At 44.9% G+C, this 16788-nt stretch overlaps 3 protein-coding genes across 6 annotated transcripts; 1 reads left to right on the top strand and 2 right to left on the bottom strand.

The window, feature by feature from the left end:
* Positions 1–905: 905 nt before the first annotated feature.
* fam78ba (family with sequence similarity 78 member Ba) lies at positions 906–2488 on the bottom strand. Its single transcript, XM_041949840.1, has 3 exons — positions 2154–2488; positions 1719–1998; positions 906–1148 (listed from the first exon to the last, which is right to left on the bottom strand). Exons 1-3 carry the CDS (start codon positions 2486–2488, stop codon positions 906–908), a joined length of 858 nt encoding a protein of 285 aa, XP_041805774.1.
* A 1011-nt stretch (positions 2489–3499) lies between these two features.
* Positions 3500–9448, top strand: cmpk (cytidylate kinase). The gene is made up of 6 exons (XM_041949296.1): positions 3500–3756; positions 5127–5273; positions 6104–6256; positions 6371–6447; positions 6770–6866; positions 8697–9448. Exons 1-6 carry the CDS (start codon positions 3613–3615, stop codon positions 8736–8738), a joined length of 660 nt encoding a protein of 219 aa, XP_041805230.1. The 5' UTR covers positions 3500–3612; the 3' UTR covers positions 8739–9448.
* A 737-nt stretch (positions 9449–10185) lies between these two features.
* On the bottom strand, positions 10186–16263 carry bcl6ab (BCL6A transcription repressor b). Of its 4 annotated transcripts, XM_041949376.1 has the most exons (11): positions 14793–16123; positions 14607–14656; positions 14486–14491; positions 14219–14390; positions 13766–13987; positions 12788–13657; positions 12565–12692; positions 12277–12444; positions 12060–12190; positions 11822–11959; positions 10186–11610 (listed from the first exon to the last, which is right to left on the bottom strand). In XM_041949376.1, exons 4-11 carry the CDS (start codon positions 14377–14379, stop codon positions 11467–11469), a joined length of 1962 nt encoding a protein of 653 aa, XP_041805310.1. In that variant the 5' UTR covers positions 14380–14390; positions 14486–14491; positions 14607–14656; positions 14793–16123; the 3' UTR covers positions 10186–11466. The 4 variants fall into 4 exon arrangements, with proteins under 4 accessions (XP_041805310.1, XP_041805309.1, XP_041805307.1 ...); XM_041949375.1 differs by lacking the exons at positions 14486–14491; positions 14607–14656; positions 14793–16123 and adding an exon at positions 16166–16263; XM_041949373.1 differs by having other exon boundaries at positions 14219–14656.
* Positions 16264–16788: the final 525 nt, after the last annotated feature.

The raw sequence follows: 16788 nt of genomic DNA, 5'->3' as shown, positions 1-16788 counted from the left end.
TAATTTATTTAACGTGCTAACAGGTCCAGCTCATCTCTCCGATAGTTCGTCACTTCAGCTGCTCTACGGCAGCAAGTTGAAAATATGTTGGTGTGTTAGCGAAACTCAAGTGAAAACTACAGCAGAACTGTTTTTCTTCCAGACTTTTATGCAAGGTGGGTGCTCTTAATACAATCTGACTGATGCATGAGTTAATCTTAAACTAAAACGATTCATATAATACTTTGTCTCTTTTAAATCTTCTGAATACATCCTTTAACTCTGGTACTGAGTGTGCTGATAAAGGCCTTTGTTGGCACTGACGAGGTTTAACCAGCCCGCAGGTTTGTTTGCTGTTTTTTTTTTTTTTTTTTTTTTTTTGGCTGACTTTTCAATCAAAATGTCTTCAGGTATCAAGTTATACAAAACAAATGCTATTCTTAAACTTCTCAAGGACAGTTTTTGCGTCTCTCTCACTCTCTCATGCAATAAGATCTACATAAGGATGCAGGATGCAGTTCTCGTTGTGGTCTAATACCTCTGTGGTACGCCTAAAAAAACCAAACAAACAAACAAACAAAAAAAGAAACAGCGTTCCTTCTTCGCTAAATAGCAAGCAGAACTCTTTAATGCAGTCCAAAACTTGTCGGGAAGCCGAACGAGCCTCGGTGCAAACTGAGGCCCTTGACACTAGTTCGTCGTAGACTTCCATTCTGACACTGTCCTGTGTCAGATCCGAGATGTAACGTCCAGTCTGGCTTGTTAAAATAGTCCACTTAAATTTTTCAGGGATAATGAGCCACTGGCATCTTGGGCGCATGGAAACCATCAGTCCTCTCTTCTCTGATAGGCTTCGTGACTTCATCCCCTCTTTTTTTGCAAGAGGGAACAATTCATACTTTTGTCCGTGCGGCCACTTGACCCCCTTACTTTGGCGGTATGACCACTAGTGGCGCACCTCTCCGCGGCCTCCACATTAGCACTTGGGCATCGTTGGCATTCGGCCTCCCCAGCGCGTTGGGAGGAATGGGCTCCTGGTAGTTAAGGATGTGCGGCTGCTCCTGGTAGGGACGACCCACCAGTGAGGCCCGAGAGCCCAGAGGCATGTCTGGGTCCACGGCGATGTCCACCCGCATCCGCCATCGCACCGTCTGCAGCACGATACGCTCCTGGAGGGAGAAGAGCGGCAGGATGTTGATGTGTTTGTAAATTATGTCCTCTACTGCTACTAGATGTGTAGCTAATGTGCAGCCTATTAAATGGTGCATCACTGGACTTTATAACATGTTAACTTTATCGAAACTGTCACAGGAGAAAGCTTGGCTAACGTACAGAATTTTAACGCCAGTTTTTCTGTCCCTGGATGCTCTTCTTCTGCTCTCAACTTGCAAACCAACAAGGAAGAAAACAAGCCTGACAACCCTCTCTATAACAGCCTGTCTTCCACAAAGACAACACATGAATACTGCAATGACGCCTGATGGCCGTACTTTGCAACTTTACACCAGAAAGGAAAAGTGCAGGGGGAGAAGATTACATCACAGTCCGTCTGTGTGCGTAATGAAACAGCAGGTCTGAAAGATTAATTGTGTTCTTCAAACTGAGCATATATGAACATATCTGTGGCACGATGGTGCAAAACACCGGCAAAAATGACACTGTGATTTATTAAGATATGAGTTTGATGCATGTTAGGACAAGCTGTTTCATCTCCAGTGCCCTCTCCGTTATTGCCCTACCTTGGTGACGGAGTTCATGGCCACCAGCCAGGTGATGAAGCTCTGGTCCCTGGTGATGTGGGTCAACATGGGCGTGTTGCTGTTGCTGATGGGCACCGCCCAGGTCACGCTGGGGTAGAAGTTGTCGTTCATGCTGACCGTCAGACGGGACGGTTTGGACGTGGGTCCGGTCAGGGTGACTGTCTCGGTGGTGTTGCCGTACCAGGGGTAGCTGACGCCGTCCGAGTCGCTGATGGCCTTGACCCGACCCTCTCGCAGCTCTGGTAACTCCCAGCTGGACCTGCGGCAGTGGACAGATGGGGACAGAATGAGAGGGTGAGAGGCTGGCAGTGCAGTGGCAGGTGCAGATGTCCTGCACATCCAAACACTAACACACATGCTGAAGCACATTCAGTGGCGAAAAAAAGTCCTGATGGGGGTCTGCTACACACTTACATGCCAATATCACCATAGGTGTTGTAGAATTCCATCTGGGTACAAGCCTGGATCCAGCCCACCACCCAGGTTTCATTACGGGGCACTGGTGGCATCACAACCCCTGCTGAGGCCCTGAAGTAAGGCGTCTTGTAACGGAGCACAATCGGCGAGTTCTCCTCAATTATGGTGGGACACTGGTCAATAGAGGCCGACACCTCATACACCACAATGTTCTCCCGTCTGATGCGGGGCTTGCATGCGATGCTCTGAATACAGCCCATAGTGCAGGCCACAAGCAGAATGAGCAAAACCAGAGAAGAAGGGAGCAAATGATACCTGGCCAGTATGCACATCAGTCCCCTCCGGGTTCCACCCTTGCCTGAAGAGCAGATCTAATCTTTTAATTGCCCATCATCACTGATTGGTTGGGAAGAGGGGGGGAGAGAAAACGATGGGGAGTTTCACAGTCACCATTGATCAAACATAAAAACATCCACCATCATATTTTCGGGATGGTGTGGAGGTGAGAGCGCAGAGGGGCCTGGGGGGGAAGTATCACAGATCTCCGCAGCCTCCTCCCCCCGGTCTGCCTGCTGACTGCCGCACTGCCCTTGGCGCTCGTCCCCAGAAACTGCAATCCGGCCTCCCCTGGGCTGCTGCTGCTTCTCCGCCGTGCGTCCGGAGGCACCCCTGCTCCTTGTCGAGTCCACACGTCCGGCTGCACGTCGGTGCCCCTTGATCCTGCTGCTCTGCTCGCGGCTCTGCGCTGTCATGTCAAGTGGCGACAGGGCAGCCAGGTGCGTCAGAGGAGGGGGCTGGATGCCTTTTGTTTGCTTGCCTTTCCTGTTATTAGCACTACATTCGCGCGGCGCCCTCAAAAGACAAAATCGGGCTCTTCATCACCTTGACCTACATGAAAAAAAAGCTTCATCAAATGAGCGTGAGCGTGTCTTCTGGAGGCGAGACAACACGGCTGTAACGGGCTATTTTAACGTCTTTCTCGCGGTGTGCTTCCATTCTTGGGGATGCATGAATGGTGCATCATGAATGGAGGCAGCGAGGCAGCATAAACGTGCAGAAAACAGAGGCTATACCCAGCGGCTCGAGCGTCTCTCGCTTCGTCGTCTCATCGTTACGTTTCCTCGAGCTGGTGAGCATCGCGGACCGCAGAGCATCCTTCCCAGAGCCGCGGGTCGCCTCTTTCGCTTTGGAGGTACTGATGCTGGAGAGGCAGGGGAGGGGCGTCACCCGACCTCTGCATTGAAAAAAAAAATAACAAGTGGACGCGGGCGTGGCCACAAGGCTGCGTCACTCCTACGTGAAACACCATTGGTCGCTGAGGTCAACAGCGGAAGTGGTGTCGTTCGGCTCATCGACTTCCCAGCCACCGACGCTGACACGCACTCACCGGTCGGCTCGGCTTATTATATTCGTCCCCACCCCGCCGGTTCACGTCTGCGGCCGCCAGTGCTGGTTTATGATCGGCCGTTTGTTCAGTAACGTTTCTCAGTGGGTGCCGAGCTTGTTGGACCGGGTGTCGCTGATGATGAAGCCGCAGGTTGTGTTCGTGCTGGGCGGGCCTGGCGCCGGCAAAGGGACCCAGTGCTCCAAAATCGCAGAGGTACGATAGATGGCGAGAGAAAAGACAATGAAAACTATCACCTTTGGTGGTTAAGGTACAGCATGTCGTGAGGAAAATAGTGTTTAGTGGATTTTGGTATGGCTGTGCCTTTTAATAGCGCGATATTTATAAAGAAATACTAAAATTACTTTGACTTCCGGTTGTCCTCTAAAATGAACCTGTGTTAGCCAGCTAGCTAGTTAGCCACACAGGGTATACAGTTTATGTGCTGATATATAAGCATGTGCTGGCATACTGGAGCTAAAAAGTGCCATTGTAATATTCTTAATTCTTCATACAATATGATACAAAACAGTAAGAAAAAATATAACAAATTTTAACCCAGTGGTTAGTGCTGTGCTGTTAAACGCCTGAATGAATGGGCTAAATTTAATGTATTCTTGTTAGCTTTACACAGAACATACAGAGCCATCAGGAGATAGCCTACTGACATTTGCGCCATGATATAACTACCATAGACTTTTGTACACAGTGAAGGTTGTGTAATGATGAGTGGAGGTCTGGACTGAACTTGGCCACTCCTCCACTAGCCTTGAACAAACAAAGCCAGATGTTGACGTAGACATCAGCTGAGGAACATTTACACGTCTTACCATCATGGCACTTTTATTTTCTCTAGTCTGTATCGAAGTTTCTGCAGGTATAGTCACTCAGACAGCTTTTCTGTGACTGTCTGCAGATACCCATCATGTTGTTACTAATAATAGAACATAAAGCAAGCCGAGATTGGCTGAGCGAAACAGTCAGATGGTAAAGATTTACATTTCTTTCATTCCCTCACTGCATCACACACCATCCCGAAGAAGCAGCATGAGTTTGACAAAAAGTTGCTTCTAACAAGCCAACAACAAAGTTTGAAAAGCCAGACCTCTACTGAAGGGTGCAGCTTTGATGTCTGAAAGTCAAACTCATGAAAGCTCATGAAGCTGCAGCTCTATTGGGGGCCAGTGGGGATCCTTTGATAAGTGTGTGTGTTTGACTGAGAGAGAGCTTCTGTAGGAGAGACTTTATAACTCCTTCTGTTCGTGGATGTTACTGGGTGTTGGCTGCCATGCTTCAAGTACAGCGGTTAGGCTTGAATGGCAGCTGTGCATAGAGGCTCCTTTCATTCAGTACACAAGCAGCGACTTCTTCCTGGCCTGTGAGTGAGAAGAATTTAGCCTTTAGTCTGTCAAGGCTGCCTTCTCAAACGCTTTAGCAATAGTTGTAGTGATAATAAGATTTTTTTTAACTTGACTGTCACTTTCTCCTCACCAGAAATGGACTCTTAATGACTAACTTGTCTTTGAGATACCCTTTTCGACCCTTTTATCACAAAATAATGTCTGTCTGTTTTTTTTGTCTCTCAGGGCTACAACTACACCCATCTGTCAGCGGGGGACTTGCTGAGGGACGAGCGAGCTAGAGAGGGCTCAGAGTTCGGGCAGCTCATTGACAACTACATCAAGGAGGGCAAAATTGTCCCCGTGCAGATCACCATCAACTTACTCAGAAAGGTATGCACCAAAAGCAGGCCGTAAATCAGGTTTGTGTTTGCCTAGCAGGCGGTATCAGTTCACCAGGAGTCAGACACTTTCAGTCAGCACCTTTTTGCAAACTGACTTTTCTGCAAAAAGTGAAAATTAAACCAAAAAATGAATTTGATTCTACCGTCTTGGCTATTTGTGCCAATGTCTGGGCACAGCGGTGTCACAGCCAATCGATAAGTCAAATTAGTGGATGTGTAACAGTGACATCAATACACTTCATACATAATGTATTAAGTGGATACACAAAGCATTTGCCTCTCCTAGTCTTGTAAGTGTGAGGAGTTAGTGTTTCTTCCTGTTTTATATAAGTTTGATTAAAATGTTTTGCTTTTTGGCCTGTTGTTCAGACAGCATATATGATTAAAAGACTTTTAGGCTCTGGTAACTTGTGATTGGCAGTTTTCAGCATTTTTATGAAAGACTAAACAAAAAATAGAAAACAAATTAATGGCAATCAGTAGTTGGAGCTCTAATGCTGTTTTGGGGGGGTTTATTGGTAGCAATCCAAGACCATGTCTGACATGGATAATTGCTAGTATTTGAATGTCTAAATTTGTTTTGATTCAGCAAACTCACAGCTGATCTGTGAGACTGTACAGTTTTCTTACTTGGCACCATTATATAGGTTGTTTTTATGCAGATCTATACAGAGCTCACTCAGCAAAACATGTGTCATTGTCAGGTTTGAATATTATGTGTGGAACCAGGTTCTGATTTCCATCTGAATAAGCAGCTTTTTCAGTGAATTCACACTAGGAGAAAATATGTCAGGTTTGTTGTTGTTTCCTGTTTGTAAGGCAATGGAAGAGACCATGCAGAAAGACGAGAAAAAGTTCCGTTTCCTCATAGACGGTTTCCCTCGCAATGAGGACAACCTTCAGGGGTGGAACACCGACATGGATGGCAAGGCAGATGTCAAATTTGTGCTTTTCTTTGACTGCAGCAATGAGGTATGTCCTGGAAACTATGAAGCTTGCTGTTTTTAGATACACACAGAGAACTGAGCGGATACCCTGCGAGCCATTTTTCACTGACCATGTGATCTGTTTTTTTTTTGTCTGCAGGTTTGCATCAAAAGATGTCTAGAAAGAGGGAAGAGCAGTGGTCGCACAGACGACAACAGAGAAAGCTTGGAGAAAAGGTACAGTCCTGCAGCACAAACAAAACACTTTGGATGTTGACGGTATCAGTAGAAACACAGATTTTCAAATGTGCTTCCTTTTTTGATGAATGTTTTTCCTGCAAGTGTGTATGGCAGCCTTTTACCATTGATTGATTTCATCTACTGATTTCCGTCTGTCTGTAACAAAGTACAACAAGCATATCTGATCAGTATGGATTTGTCTGACCCATTTAGCTGACTGTTGGATACCTGCCTGTGTGTTTTTGACCTAATTTGTGTCTCCTTTGAATCCCCTGTGTCGTCTGACCCCAATAACCAAGCATGTTTTTCTTTGATGCAGAATCCAAACCTACTTGCAGTCTACACGACCAGTTGTTGAACAGTATGAGAAACATGGCAAGGTGCGCACTGTAGACGCCTCTCGTTCTGTGGATGAGGTGAGTAAATGGCATCAACCACAGGAAAACGTCTATCAACACTAGGGCACTCACCACTGCTGCACTTCAGCAGTCATCAGCTACCCAAAAAGTTGAGTAGTGAATTAATTGTATGAGATCCATCTTTCTCAACCAATAACAATGATAAATTCTTGTCAAAAAGGTCTCAAATACCGCCAGTAAAGGGTTAACTGATGTAGGCGGGACCACCCAGGGGGTAGGTGAAATAGCAGAGTCCTCCATTGGCTCTGAGAGGCTGTTTACAAATGGACCTAAACTCCCAGCGAGCTTGTCTTAGCTGGAGATGCTGTTTGACTGCAGAAACAATGCGACTGCTTTCTTGCAGGGAGTCTCTTCTTCTCTAAAAACCTTAAATTTTGTTTAACAGCATAACGTAGCAAATGATTGTCCAGACAGATCTGCATCTGCTCTGGTGAAGCAGTCGACACTGTCCATAGTAGTCGGGCATTGGGACGTACAGCCAGGTTATTTCTCTGCCGCTTTATTCCAGCACCGTGCTAAAACCCCAGATGAGCAGCTAGTCTCATAGCTGGCTTTTCTGTGAAACCGTAATGAACACCAGCCATGCATTGCTCTAGGGCCATTCTGGGGGGTGGTAGCATGAGAAACCTGCCAACCAGAGCAAACTAGCCCTCAAGGAGACATGAGGAGTTTCCCACCACAGTCCACGGTCAGTTGTTTTTGGTCTCCAGCTTCTAGTAGCAATTGGAAGAACTGCAGCTTGAGGCAGTCCCATATTGGCTGGAACACTGGGGTGTGACAGACCAAATAATGAAAAACAAAAAGCAAACTAGGGAAGGGAAAACTTCCCCAGCTGTTGTTGTGTGTTGAAGCCAAAGTGGAAATACCCTAAGACGGAGCTCATCAGATGGCCAGTAGATGTGATTTAGAAAAAAATAAACCCAAGAGGGAATCAACAGGAAACCAAAAGGCTCCGCCAACAGTCATGACAGGACGTATTTAAAAACTTTTAATTAACATCACTTCAGAAACAAGTGTGAAGTTCAAGATGTTGCACCACCTCTGTTAGGCACGGGCGTAACCGTTTGACAGTCTTTTACAACAAATGTTATGTAGTGGTTTTGGCCGTTACTGCTTTCAGCTATAACCTTTTACTCGCCATTAATTCAATGAGATGTGGGGAATGAGTGACTCTGCCTATTAGGAAAAACAGAAACAAGACAGATTTTAAAGTCCCCCTCAATTCAAAAATGGATTTTGTTTATTGTTACTTCACCTGGATGCTTAACCTGCGCAGAATGCTGCATGTGCAGTTTGACACGAGAAGACTATTTTCGCATTCAGCTGCTCAATGGGGACAGTTTCTCTGTGCTCACCTTAAATCTGAGTCTAAGACAAGTATGAACCAGCTGAATCTGTAACATCACAGCTAATTTTGAAGCCAGTCCTGGTCCAATATGCAGCTTATACACGTGTGATGTGGAAACTTGAAGCCTCCAGTGCACAAACACTGAGAATGGACCTGAAGTGAAGTACGGGACATCTTGTGTCTAATATATAACGCTGAAATGAACAAGGAGTTGTTTTTGATTTGGTAATCAAACTTTTTTTCCTGGAAAAGAAAAATAATGATTTCAAATTGAATTTATATCTGTGAGGATTTGATTCACACCTGTCTGCTGAGCTGACTGCTGGTGTGTTCGCCCTGTAAAGCTGGTCGTGGCAGCGTGAAGTTGATGAGTACATTTTCTATCTAATAAGACCGATGCCCAAAATGAAATGTGTGAAATACAGTCTTTGTTCCTGACCTGACAAGTCAAAGTACCACCAACTATTTTTCTCTTTCAGGTGTTCGCTGATGTGAAAGCCATCCTAGACAAAGAGGGTTGAGTTTCCCCAGCTGCCAACAACATTCATTTACTTTTATAGTAGTTTTCTTTTTATCAACTGCAAGAACACTTATCACACGTTCATGTCCATCCATATGACTTTTTAAGTTTGTTTTTGTTGTTGTTGTTGTTGTTTTCCATCTCTTTTGTAAAGCTGCATCGTTTGTGAGTGTGTGTGTACAATATGTATTGGTATGAATGAGAAGTAGAGGTGCCCAGTTCACGTTCTGGAGAACTCACCGCTGCACTGTCTTTCATCATAGTTTGAGGCCTTTGCATAGGAACAAAATGGATCATTAGCTTAGATGGGGGACACTTTCTTGACACTTCTAGTATCGGAGGTCTCTATAAAAATGGTATATATCACTAACGTCTTCAGAGTATCCTGTCATTGGAAGCAGCCATAATGCTTCAGACCAAATAGTTGTTTGTCTTGATGATGACGAACTTGACAAAACAGCCAATAGCCTCCAAATAAACTGCATAAAACCTTTGTCTCATGTTTAATGGACATCACTACATGGGCATGACCAGTCGCTTTTGTGCCACATAGAGTTATCAGCTATGTTTCTGTGGTAGACGGCCCAGTCTTTGATGAATATTTAATTCTGTGCCAGAACACCTCGGTGTACTTCATCGCAGCTGTAAGATTGGGGAGTAGTCAACACGAATACGCAGTAAAAAGGAACATTTTGTTAAAGTTGTAGTGGATTTGCGTGTTTTTCTTTGGTCTGTTTAGTTAACCTTATACACTATGTGCATATTTAACTATATAAGTATTGTGCTGTTGCCCATTACTAAAAGATTGTGGTCTCATTAACTACTATGAAATATTTTACAAAACCCATGTGCCTATAACCGAATCAGCCAGTAGAGGGCGCCTCACCTCATTGTGTCATTTGAGTGGGTTAACCTGGGTTGTTTAACAATTAGATATTTCATAAAGAGTGAAAATGACTCATCAGTAAATAATTACTGAAATAAGTTTTTTGCTGATACGCTAAATATATAAAATACAACAAAAATAATATATGGGTACATATTGATAATTCATGGGGAAATGCCTTTCAACAGATCTACATTTTATTCTTGTATTTCTGTCTACATATATTTCAGTATTTAATATTTAAAATTTCCATATTTCAGCATTATCTTATATTTAGAACTTGTCAGTTTTTTTTTCAATTCAATTCATATACTTACTGATATAATGAATAATGGTCATTTCTTGTCCTCCATTGACTTCGACTTGCTAAACACAAATAGAGGCTAACTGACTGGCAAACTAAAACCTAAATATTTATACATCTGGTTACCTTAAGTTTGTTTTTGTTTTATTTTTAAAGTCATATTGGTTTTTAACTTGTCGGAGAACAAATGATGGTCTAGAAGGGTAAACACCATGGAGAGCCATCTTTCATGAAAATAGTTATTGCACAAGTGCTGCATAATGTACATTTTATTTTCATGTCATATATACAGTATATTTCAGACACACACACACCCACCCACATACACACACATGTGTGTGTGCTGTTACAATTACATTTGCGTACATATTAATATTCCTGAGCATTTTTTAGCTTGAGGCCTGGTGTATCTGTATTTTAAGCACTACACACATCAGATTATCAGCTTCCAAAACAAAAGTACCTGACATGCATACACATGACAATAGGGCAACGTACCATATGTGAAACGCATCACAAAAGCAGTTTCTAACTACCACGGTTTTCATATTCTCAAACTTCTAAGGTATGAATAGTCTGGGAAGGTAGCCAATAGTAATGTGTGACTGTAAGGCACTATGAATATACTGGTTCATATGAGTGCACTATAATACGTAAGGTTAGATACAATCTGTTCAAATTTAAATGATCCCGCTGGGAAAAATGGATCATTGCAGCACCAAAATGTAATACAATACAGCAAAGAAACGTTAGACTATAAATAAGAATAGAGCAAGTGCAGGGCACGGGGTCTAATGAACAATTTCAACATGTCAACAACATGAAGTAGAAATATTTGAATGAAAAGTATGAAAATATATGAATTACAGCATAATGGGTATGTGCAAAATATCAATAGGAGCCTAGATACGATAAAAAAAACAACCAATATGTACATAACAAATTTTAAAGGAATTACAATCTGTACATATTACAATACGTACCATAAACTATGAAATGGCAAAATAACAAGCCCTTGTGTTATTGACAGTCAGTTAAGCTCACTGCACGTAAGGAAAACAAACTTTACGTAAATATATTCGTACTCTGCCAGCAGACGGCAATCTGAAAATATATATTATCTTATTTACAAATACAACCAAATGAAAAATAACTGCATAAACTGTGACCGCGTTACTGGACATACCAGTATCTATAGCAAAACCGTAACAGTGATTCTCAATCTGAACAAGAAAGAGGACTGTCCTTCAATGCTGACATTCAGTTCAGTAATTTGCAAAACAGAGAAACACTTGCTCAAATATTCACATTCAAAATGTACATTCTGTTGTTAGACATTCACAACGAAAGCATAAACTTCTACAATCTTTGAAATATCAAAGAGCTGACGTAAAGTACTGTGCATCACGTACAAATGCATAATGGGCATATATATATAATATTTATGTATCTGTTTGAAAAAATAAAAATCTTTTGACAACATGGCAGCCGATGCAAAGGGAAAATTAAAAAATGCCGCTCAGCAGGGCTGCAGCAGGCTCAGCAGGAGCTCGCCAGGCCTGTGACGACATTGCTGGGTGTCCTGCGATACTGAGCCTTGGTGTTAGTGACCGCGCCGTGCTTCTGCCGGAGGTGGAGCCTCAGCTGACTCTTGTGTCTGAAGTGCAGGTCACATTTTTCACACTGAGGACAAGGAAACGATAATTTAGAATCACTTCTTAAATGCACAGTTTCATCCCCCAGCCCCCACAGCTTTACTTCATAGCTCTCCAGGATTACCACTTGGGACTTATAACTATTGATAGGCACATGGATCATGTGGGAGAAGGGATTATTCTCTTTTTAGCCAGAAGGCACAGTGGATAAAGAGGTGGGGGCAGACTCGGAAGCTTACATGATAAGGCTTCTCTCCGGTATGAATACGCATGTGGCTCTTGAGCGTCTGAAGGTGGCGGAAGTGCGTTCCACAGATCTCACAAGGGTACGGCTTCTCTCCCGTGTGAATTAGCACATGGGCGCGAAGATGGGCCACCTGGAGGAAAATGACAACATGAATTGAAATACGTACACTAAGAGGCAGCGGTTTGACATCTGCAAAGCTTTCCTGAAGATGTGCCAAATTGCTCTCTCACCTGGACAAATCTGGAGCCGCATGTCTCGCACTTGTATGGCTTTTCCCCAGAGTGTATGCGGGTGTGCGTCTTGAGGTTGGCTGGTCTGTTGAACTGAGCACCGCAGATGTTGCAGTGGTAGGGCTTCGCACCTGGAAGGTAAAATCAGCAGGTGGTGAATGAACAGTCACATCCATGAAGCCACCTTGATGGTACTTAAAGGGATGATTAATCTTACCTGTGTGAACGGTCTTGTGGCTGGCCAGGTTGCCCTTGTAGCGGAAGGCAGCCTGGCAGCAGTCACACTTGTATGGCTTGTCACTGTGGACCTGGACCATGTGGTCTTTCAGGGAATCTTCCTCTATGAACTTTGAGTCACACCCGTTGCAGAAATAGGTGTTGTTTTCTGAAGAAAGAAGCAATTAAATCAGTGTGAATTTAATACAACTCTGCAGTTTTGTTTAGAGTAATCCTGGTTCTAATTCACATACAGGCAACAGCACGACACGTGTGTGAATCCACCTACCACAGCTGGAGGAGGAGTACTCTGAGTGTAGTTTGGTGGGGTCATCTCTGCTGTATGAGTCAGGAGAAAGGTGACCCATTTCCATGCACCGAGGGCTGTCGCAGCCACAGGAGGAGCAGCTGCGGTGGCTGTGCACAAAAAACGAGCACAGAGTTAATATAAATATAATATAACTTCTTCTCTTTATATAAGGTTTACAGTTTCCACGGTGAGATGGTTTTACCTGCTGCCGCTGCAGGTGCTGCTGCTGCAGCTGTCCACACTCTGAGACATGAGGATTTCTTCTCTGTGGTCACTGGCTCCCTCCTCCTGGACCTCACTGTGTCCCCCTGCTGCACCGCTCCTGCAGGGGCTCAGTGCGGGGGACATGGCCGTAGTCTCAGCGCTGCCTCCCTGAGCCTCCTTGTTCTCCTCATCAGGAGCTTGGTTCATAATGATCAACTTGTACTTCTTCCAGTTTCGGGCCTTGGTGTCTTTGGGACAGTCTGAGGGCTGTTTGAGGCTCAGTGTGGCGTTTCTGCTGCTGTTGGACTCTGTGGGCGAGTTGGGATGGCAGTCAGATCTGAGGGGGCTTTGAGGGCTACAAATCACACCTTTGACAAAACCTGGAGACAATCTTGGGCAGCTGGTCTGTGGATGTTGAATACTGTCTTCCTCTATGGGTGTATCAGGCCTTTGAAGGCTCCTGTGGGCTCCTGCCGGTCGTATGATAGTGGTGGGGAAGCTGGGGTGGCATGGCACAGGGTGGGAGATAATGGTAGTGGACTCATTGTGAGCCATGTTTGTGCTGGGTACCTGCAAGCATCGTTTCTGGGACAAGGCCCCTCCTCTGGGAAGGTCGCACGCCTTGTGGGACCCCTCCAGCTTCCCCGCAGGGACATGGAGGTCACCATAGACATGATAGGAGCCAGAAGTGTTGATCCCCCTGAAAACATTGGGGATGTAGCCCCTGCACTCCTGGAGAGGGGATGAGGTTGATGTGTGGTTGTTCTGAAAGTTCAGCCCCTTTTCATCGACAAGCTTCAAAGCAGGGATCTCCTCGGCCAGATGCAATGAGTTGATGTGTACCTCTTCAATATTCATAGACAGATGCCTGCAGAAACATAATCAATGACAATTTATTAAATCCATCTCAGATCTCTTCCATCTTTACCATTAGAGTGTGTCTTGTCCCTTTTTTTAATTTTTAATTTGCCTTTACCTGGACTTGATGAACCTGTGGCAGGTGTCAACCACATGTTCCATCTGGAGGTAGATGGCTGTGTTCATGGTGGCCAGGACCAGACTTTCCTTAAGGTTCAAACAGGACGTGTACATAAAGTCCAGCAGGATGGAGAAACCCTTGGGGTCCACTTTGGGGTCTAAGCTGATGGCACTAAGGTTTGCATTCTCAGGGTCCATGAACACAGAATAAAAGAAGCCACTGTAAGAGAACAGGACAGAGGATACAGTGTTGAGTGTGTGCAGATGAGAGTCATTAACTACTGAAAATTAATTTATTTGGGATGATTCATGAAACTAGATAGCATGGCTGTGTCAGGGGCAGTGATTCACTACACTAAAAAATATGAAATATGGTCCCAAAAATAGCATCCCTTCATTAGGCACAAAGAGAGTCCCTAGGTGCGGCATGAGACCTCACAATGGCGCGTACCTGCAGGCCACCAGGATGGCCTTGTGAGCATGAAAATGCTGCCCGTCCACCTGTATGGTGACATCAGTCAGGATGTTCCTGCTGCGGAGGCGGTTGAAGTTGAGCAGGACGTCGCCTGCATGGCGTGTGAACTGAATGCAGCCATCTGCAGCCGTGGCCATGCTGTCAAAATCTGAGAAAGGGCAGAGATTGTGAGTTTGCTGATTATTCGCGACCCTTAAAGTGATCCACTGCTTCATAAAAGACACTCAAGAGAGGTACACATACCGTAGGCTGAGTAGAAAAACAACGTGAGGAATCAAATCAGATCATCAGAGAGATTAGCCAACTATGAGTTACATTATTTAATTACATAATAACATATGCACTAGACAAGCATTAGACATACATTTTATGTTGCAGCTCAGTTGCGCTACATTCTGTTACACAGAGGAAATCCTGTTAAAGCGCAAAATTCAAACATTAATCACTCTACACGCCAAAATAAACACAAGTGCAATAAATTAAAAGTAGGAAATTATACATAAATGAGCAATTAGACTAGATAATAAACGCTCTTATTATATTTCATCACCTCCGGCTCTTTCTCATACTGTGAGCCAACACAGGCCACCTGCCCTCAGGGCTCATGGTGAAAACAAGCTTTGAGCCTCACAAGTGTCCTGCCTGCGTTTCATCAAGAGGCGGCGTCATTGCAGAGAGAAAAGCAAAAGGTGGGTTCACTGCACCTCTCCGACCCGCGAATTACTTCTCACTGGGCCGTCAGAGCGGCGTCACCACACAGGACATGATCGATATTCTGACACGTCACTGTCGAAAACAATGATTTTTTTTTTTTTTCAGTGGCTCAACATCTGCGCGACTTAGAGTGAGAGTTTTGTGACGACCGCAAATCTTTAGCACAGACAATAAGCGCACATGCAGGGAGACTGGTGCGCTGCTGGCCCCTGAAGTCACAACGTGAGTATGCCTGTGTTTGAGCCTCGTCTCTCGCACCTCCAGGCGCGTCAGCGGCGGATAAGCGCCGGCCGCCCGCAGCCTGCGCGCTGCAAACGTGTTTGACGTTGAGCACATTCCGTCCTGGCTGCTAAGATTAGGCTGCCAGCGCACGGGGAGGTTTCCTGTTCCCCGACATAAGTAGAACTCATCTCATTTAACCCATTAACGTGTGCTGCCCCTCCTTCTAAACCGACCTCCTCAAGTTATTTCTAAACCGCGAAATATTAGCCTAAACCGAGACGGCGCGGGTTTCGCAGGATGTGATTTCAAGGAGTGGTTAGTTGTTGCTGCGTAACTTGGGCTGCGAGCCACCGAGCAGGCCAGCGCAAGTCCGCTCAAGTTCAGATAGAGCGTTAACTTGTCGTGTCTGGGGACTGTCGTGCAGTTTCTCGAGTGTTTGCTCGGCTCAAAACTCATGGTGGGAAGTCGTCGGCTCCGCGCTGGAGACTTTCGCTCAAGGGGAAATGTTGGTTGTCGACAAAAGAAATGTGCGCAGAGAGAAAATAAGATGACTTAACCAGACCGACCGATCCTGTTGCGCCACTTTCGCACGTCTGATAGGTCTGGGAGCCACTAACTTGGCCGAAAGGTGTATCAAATACAACTACACGAGTAAAATAAAAAGCTTTAACTAAAACGCTGCCGTGGCTAAAAGGTTAACGTCGGACAGCTGTAGTTTGTTTTCAGTCTAACAGCAGCAAGTCGAGCCTTCCTAAAGCACGAGCGATGACATGAAATCCGCACGCAGCCTAAAGTCGCACTTCCGTCTAAAACGCAGTCAAAGACGGCGCAACTGTCAAAATCAGCCCTCATAGTTTCAAATCTCTGAGTTCACTTCTGGCTTAAAAACTGCGAAAGAATCCAGCCCGGGAGCAGCCACATGCACCTCCGCTACTTCGCTACACTTCTGACCCAATGCTGAGAAAATAGGAAGGGAAAAAAAGTCACCTTGTAAAAGTTTCCTCGAAACTCTGAGCATCACCAGTTCTGAGAATCCAGTTCTAAGAAACACAGCGGCTCAATTCTCGGAATTTCAACACCGGGCCGTACCATTATCTGCGAGGCGGGGGAGCGCGCCGCCGCCGTCTGCGTCATTTCAACCATGCAGCGTTAACGTTGTACAGTACGACACGTGGTTGCTGCTGGGTTAAAGCTATTACTTGAAACGCGCTTTCAGGATTGGTGTGGAGTGTGTTTGACAGTTTATCAGTTAATTAGTTTGTTTGGTAATAAGTTAATGACCCTGTGTAGTGGGTGGGTCCAAGTGCGAGATCAGCTGACCGAGTTATAAATACCGTGGGGAATATGAGAACATGTTGTCGCCGTGAACTTGCCTGAGGTGCTGCGAAGAGTTGAGAAAAGTCAGTCATCTTATTTTCTAATAATTCAAATATTGCACCCCCTATTTAGTTTATTTTTTTTTACGTTTTCCACCGCATGTTTGACTCAATTGTTTGGTTTCACGTGTCACTCCCTCTGAACAGCTGCATTTTAGCAGCCTGTTAAAGTTGCAATGTTGATTCAATTGAAAATGTGAACATGTGATTCATGTGAATTCTTCATCTACGTCT

Source organism: Chelmon rostratus, chromosome 12 (assembly GCF_017976325.1).
Source record: "Chelmon rostratus isolate fCheRos1 chromosome 12, fCheRos1.pri, whole genome shotgun sequence".
NCBI classification, from domain to species: Eukaryota; Metazoa; Chordata; class Actinopteri; order Chaetodontiformes; family Chaetodontidae; genus Chelmon; species Chelmon rostratus.
Note: the sequence above shows the minus strand (reverse complement) of the source record. Positions and strands in the feature narration are given on the sequence as shown.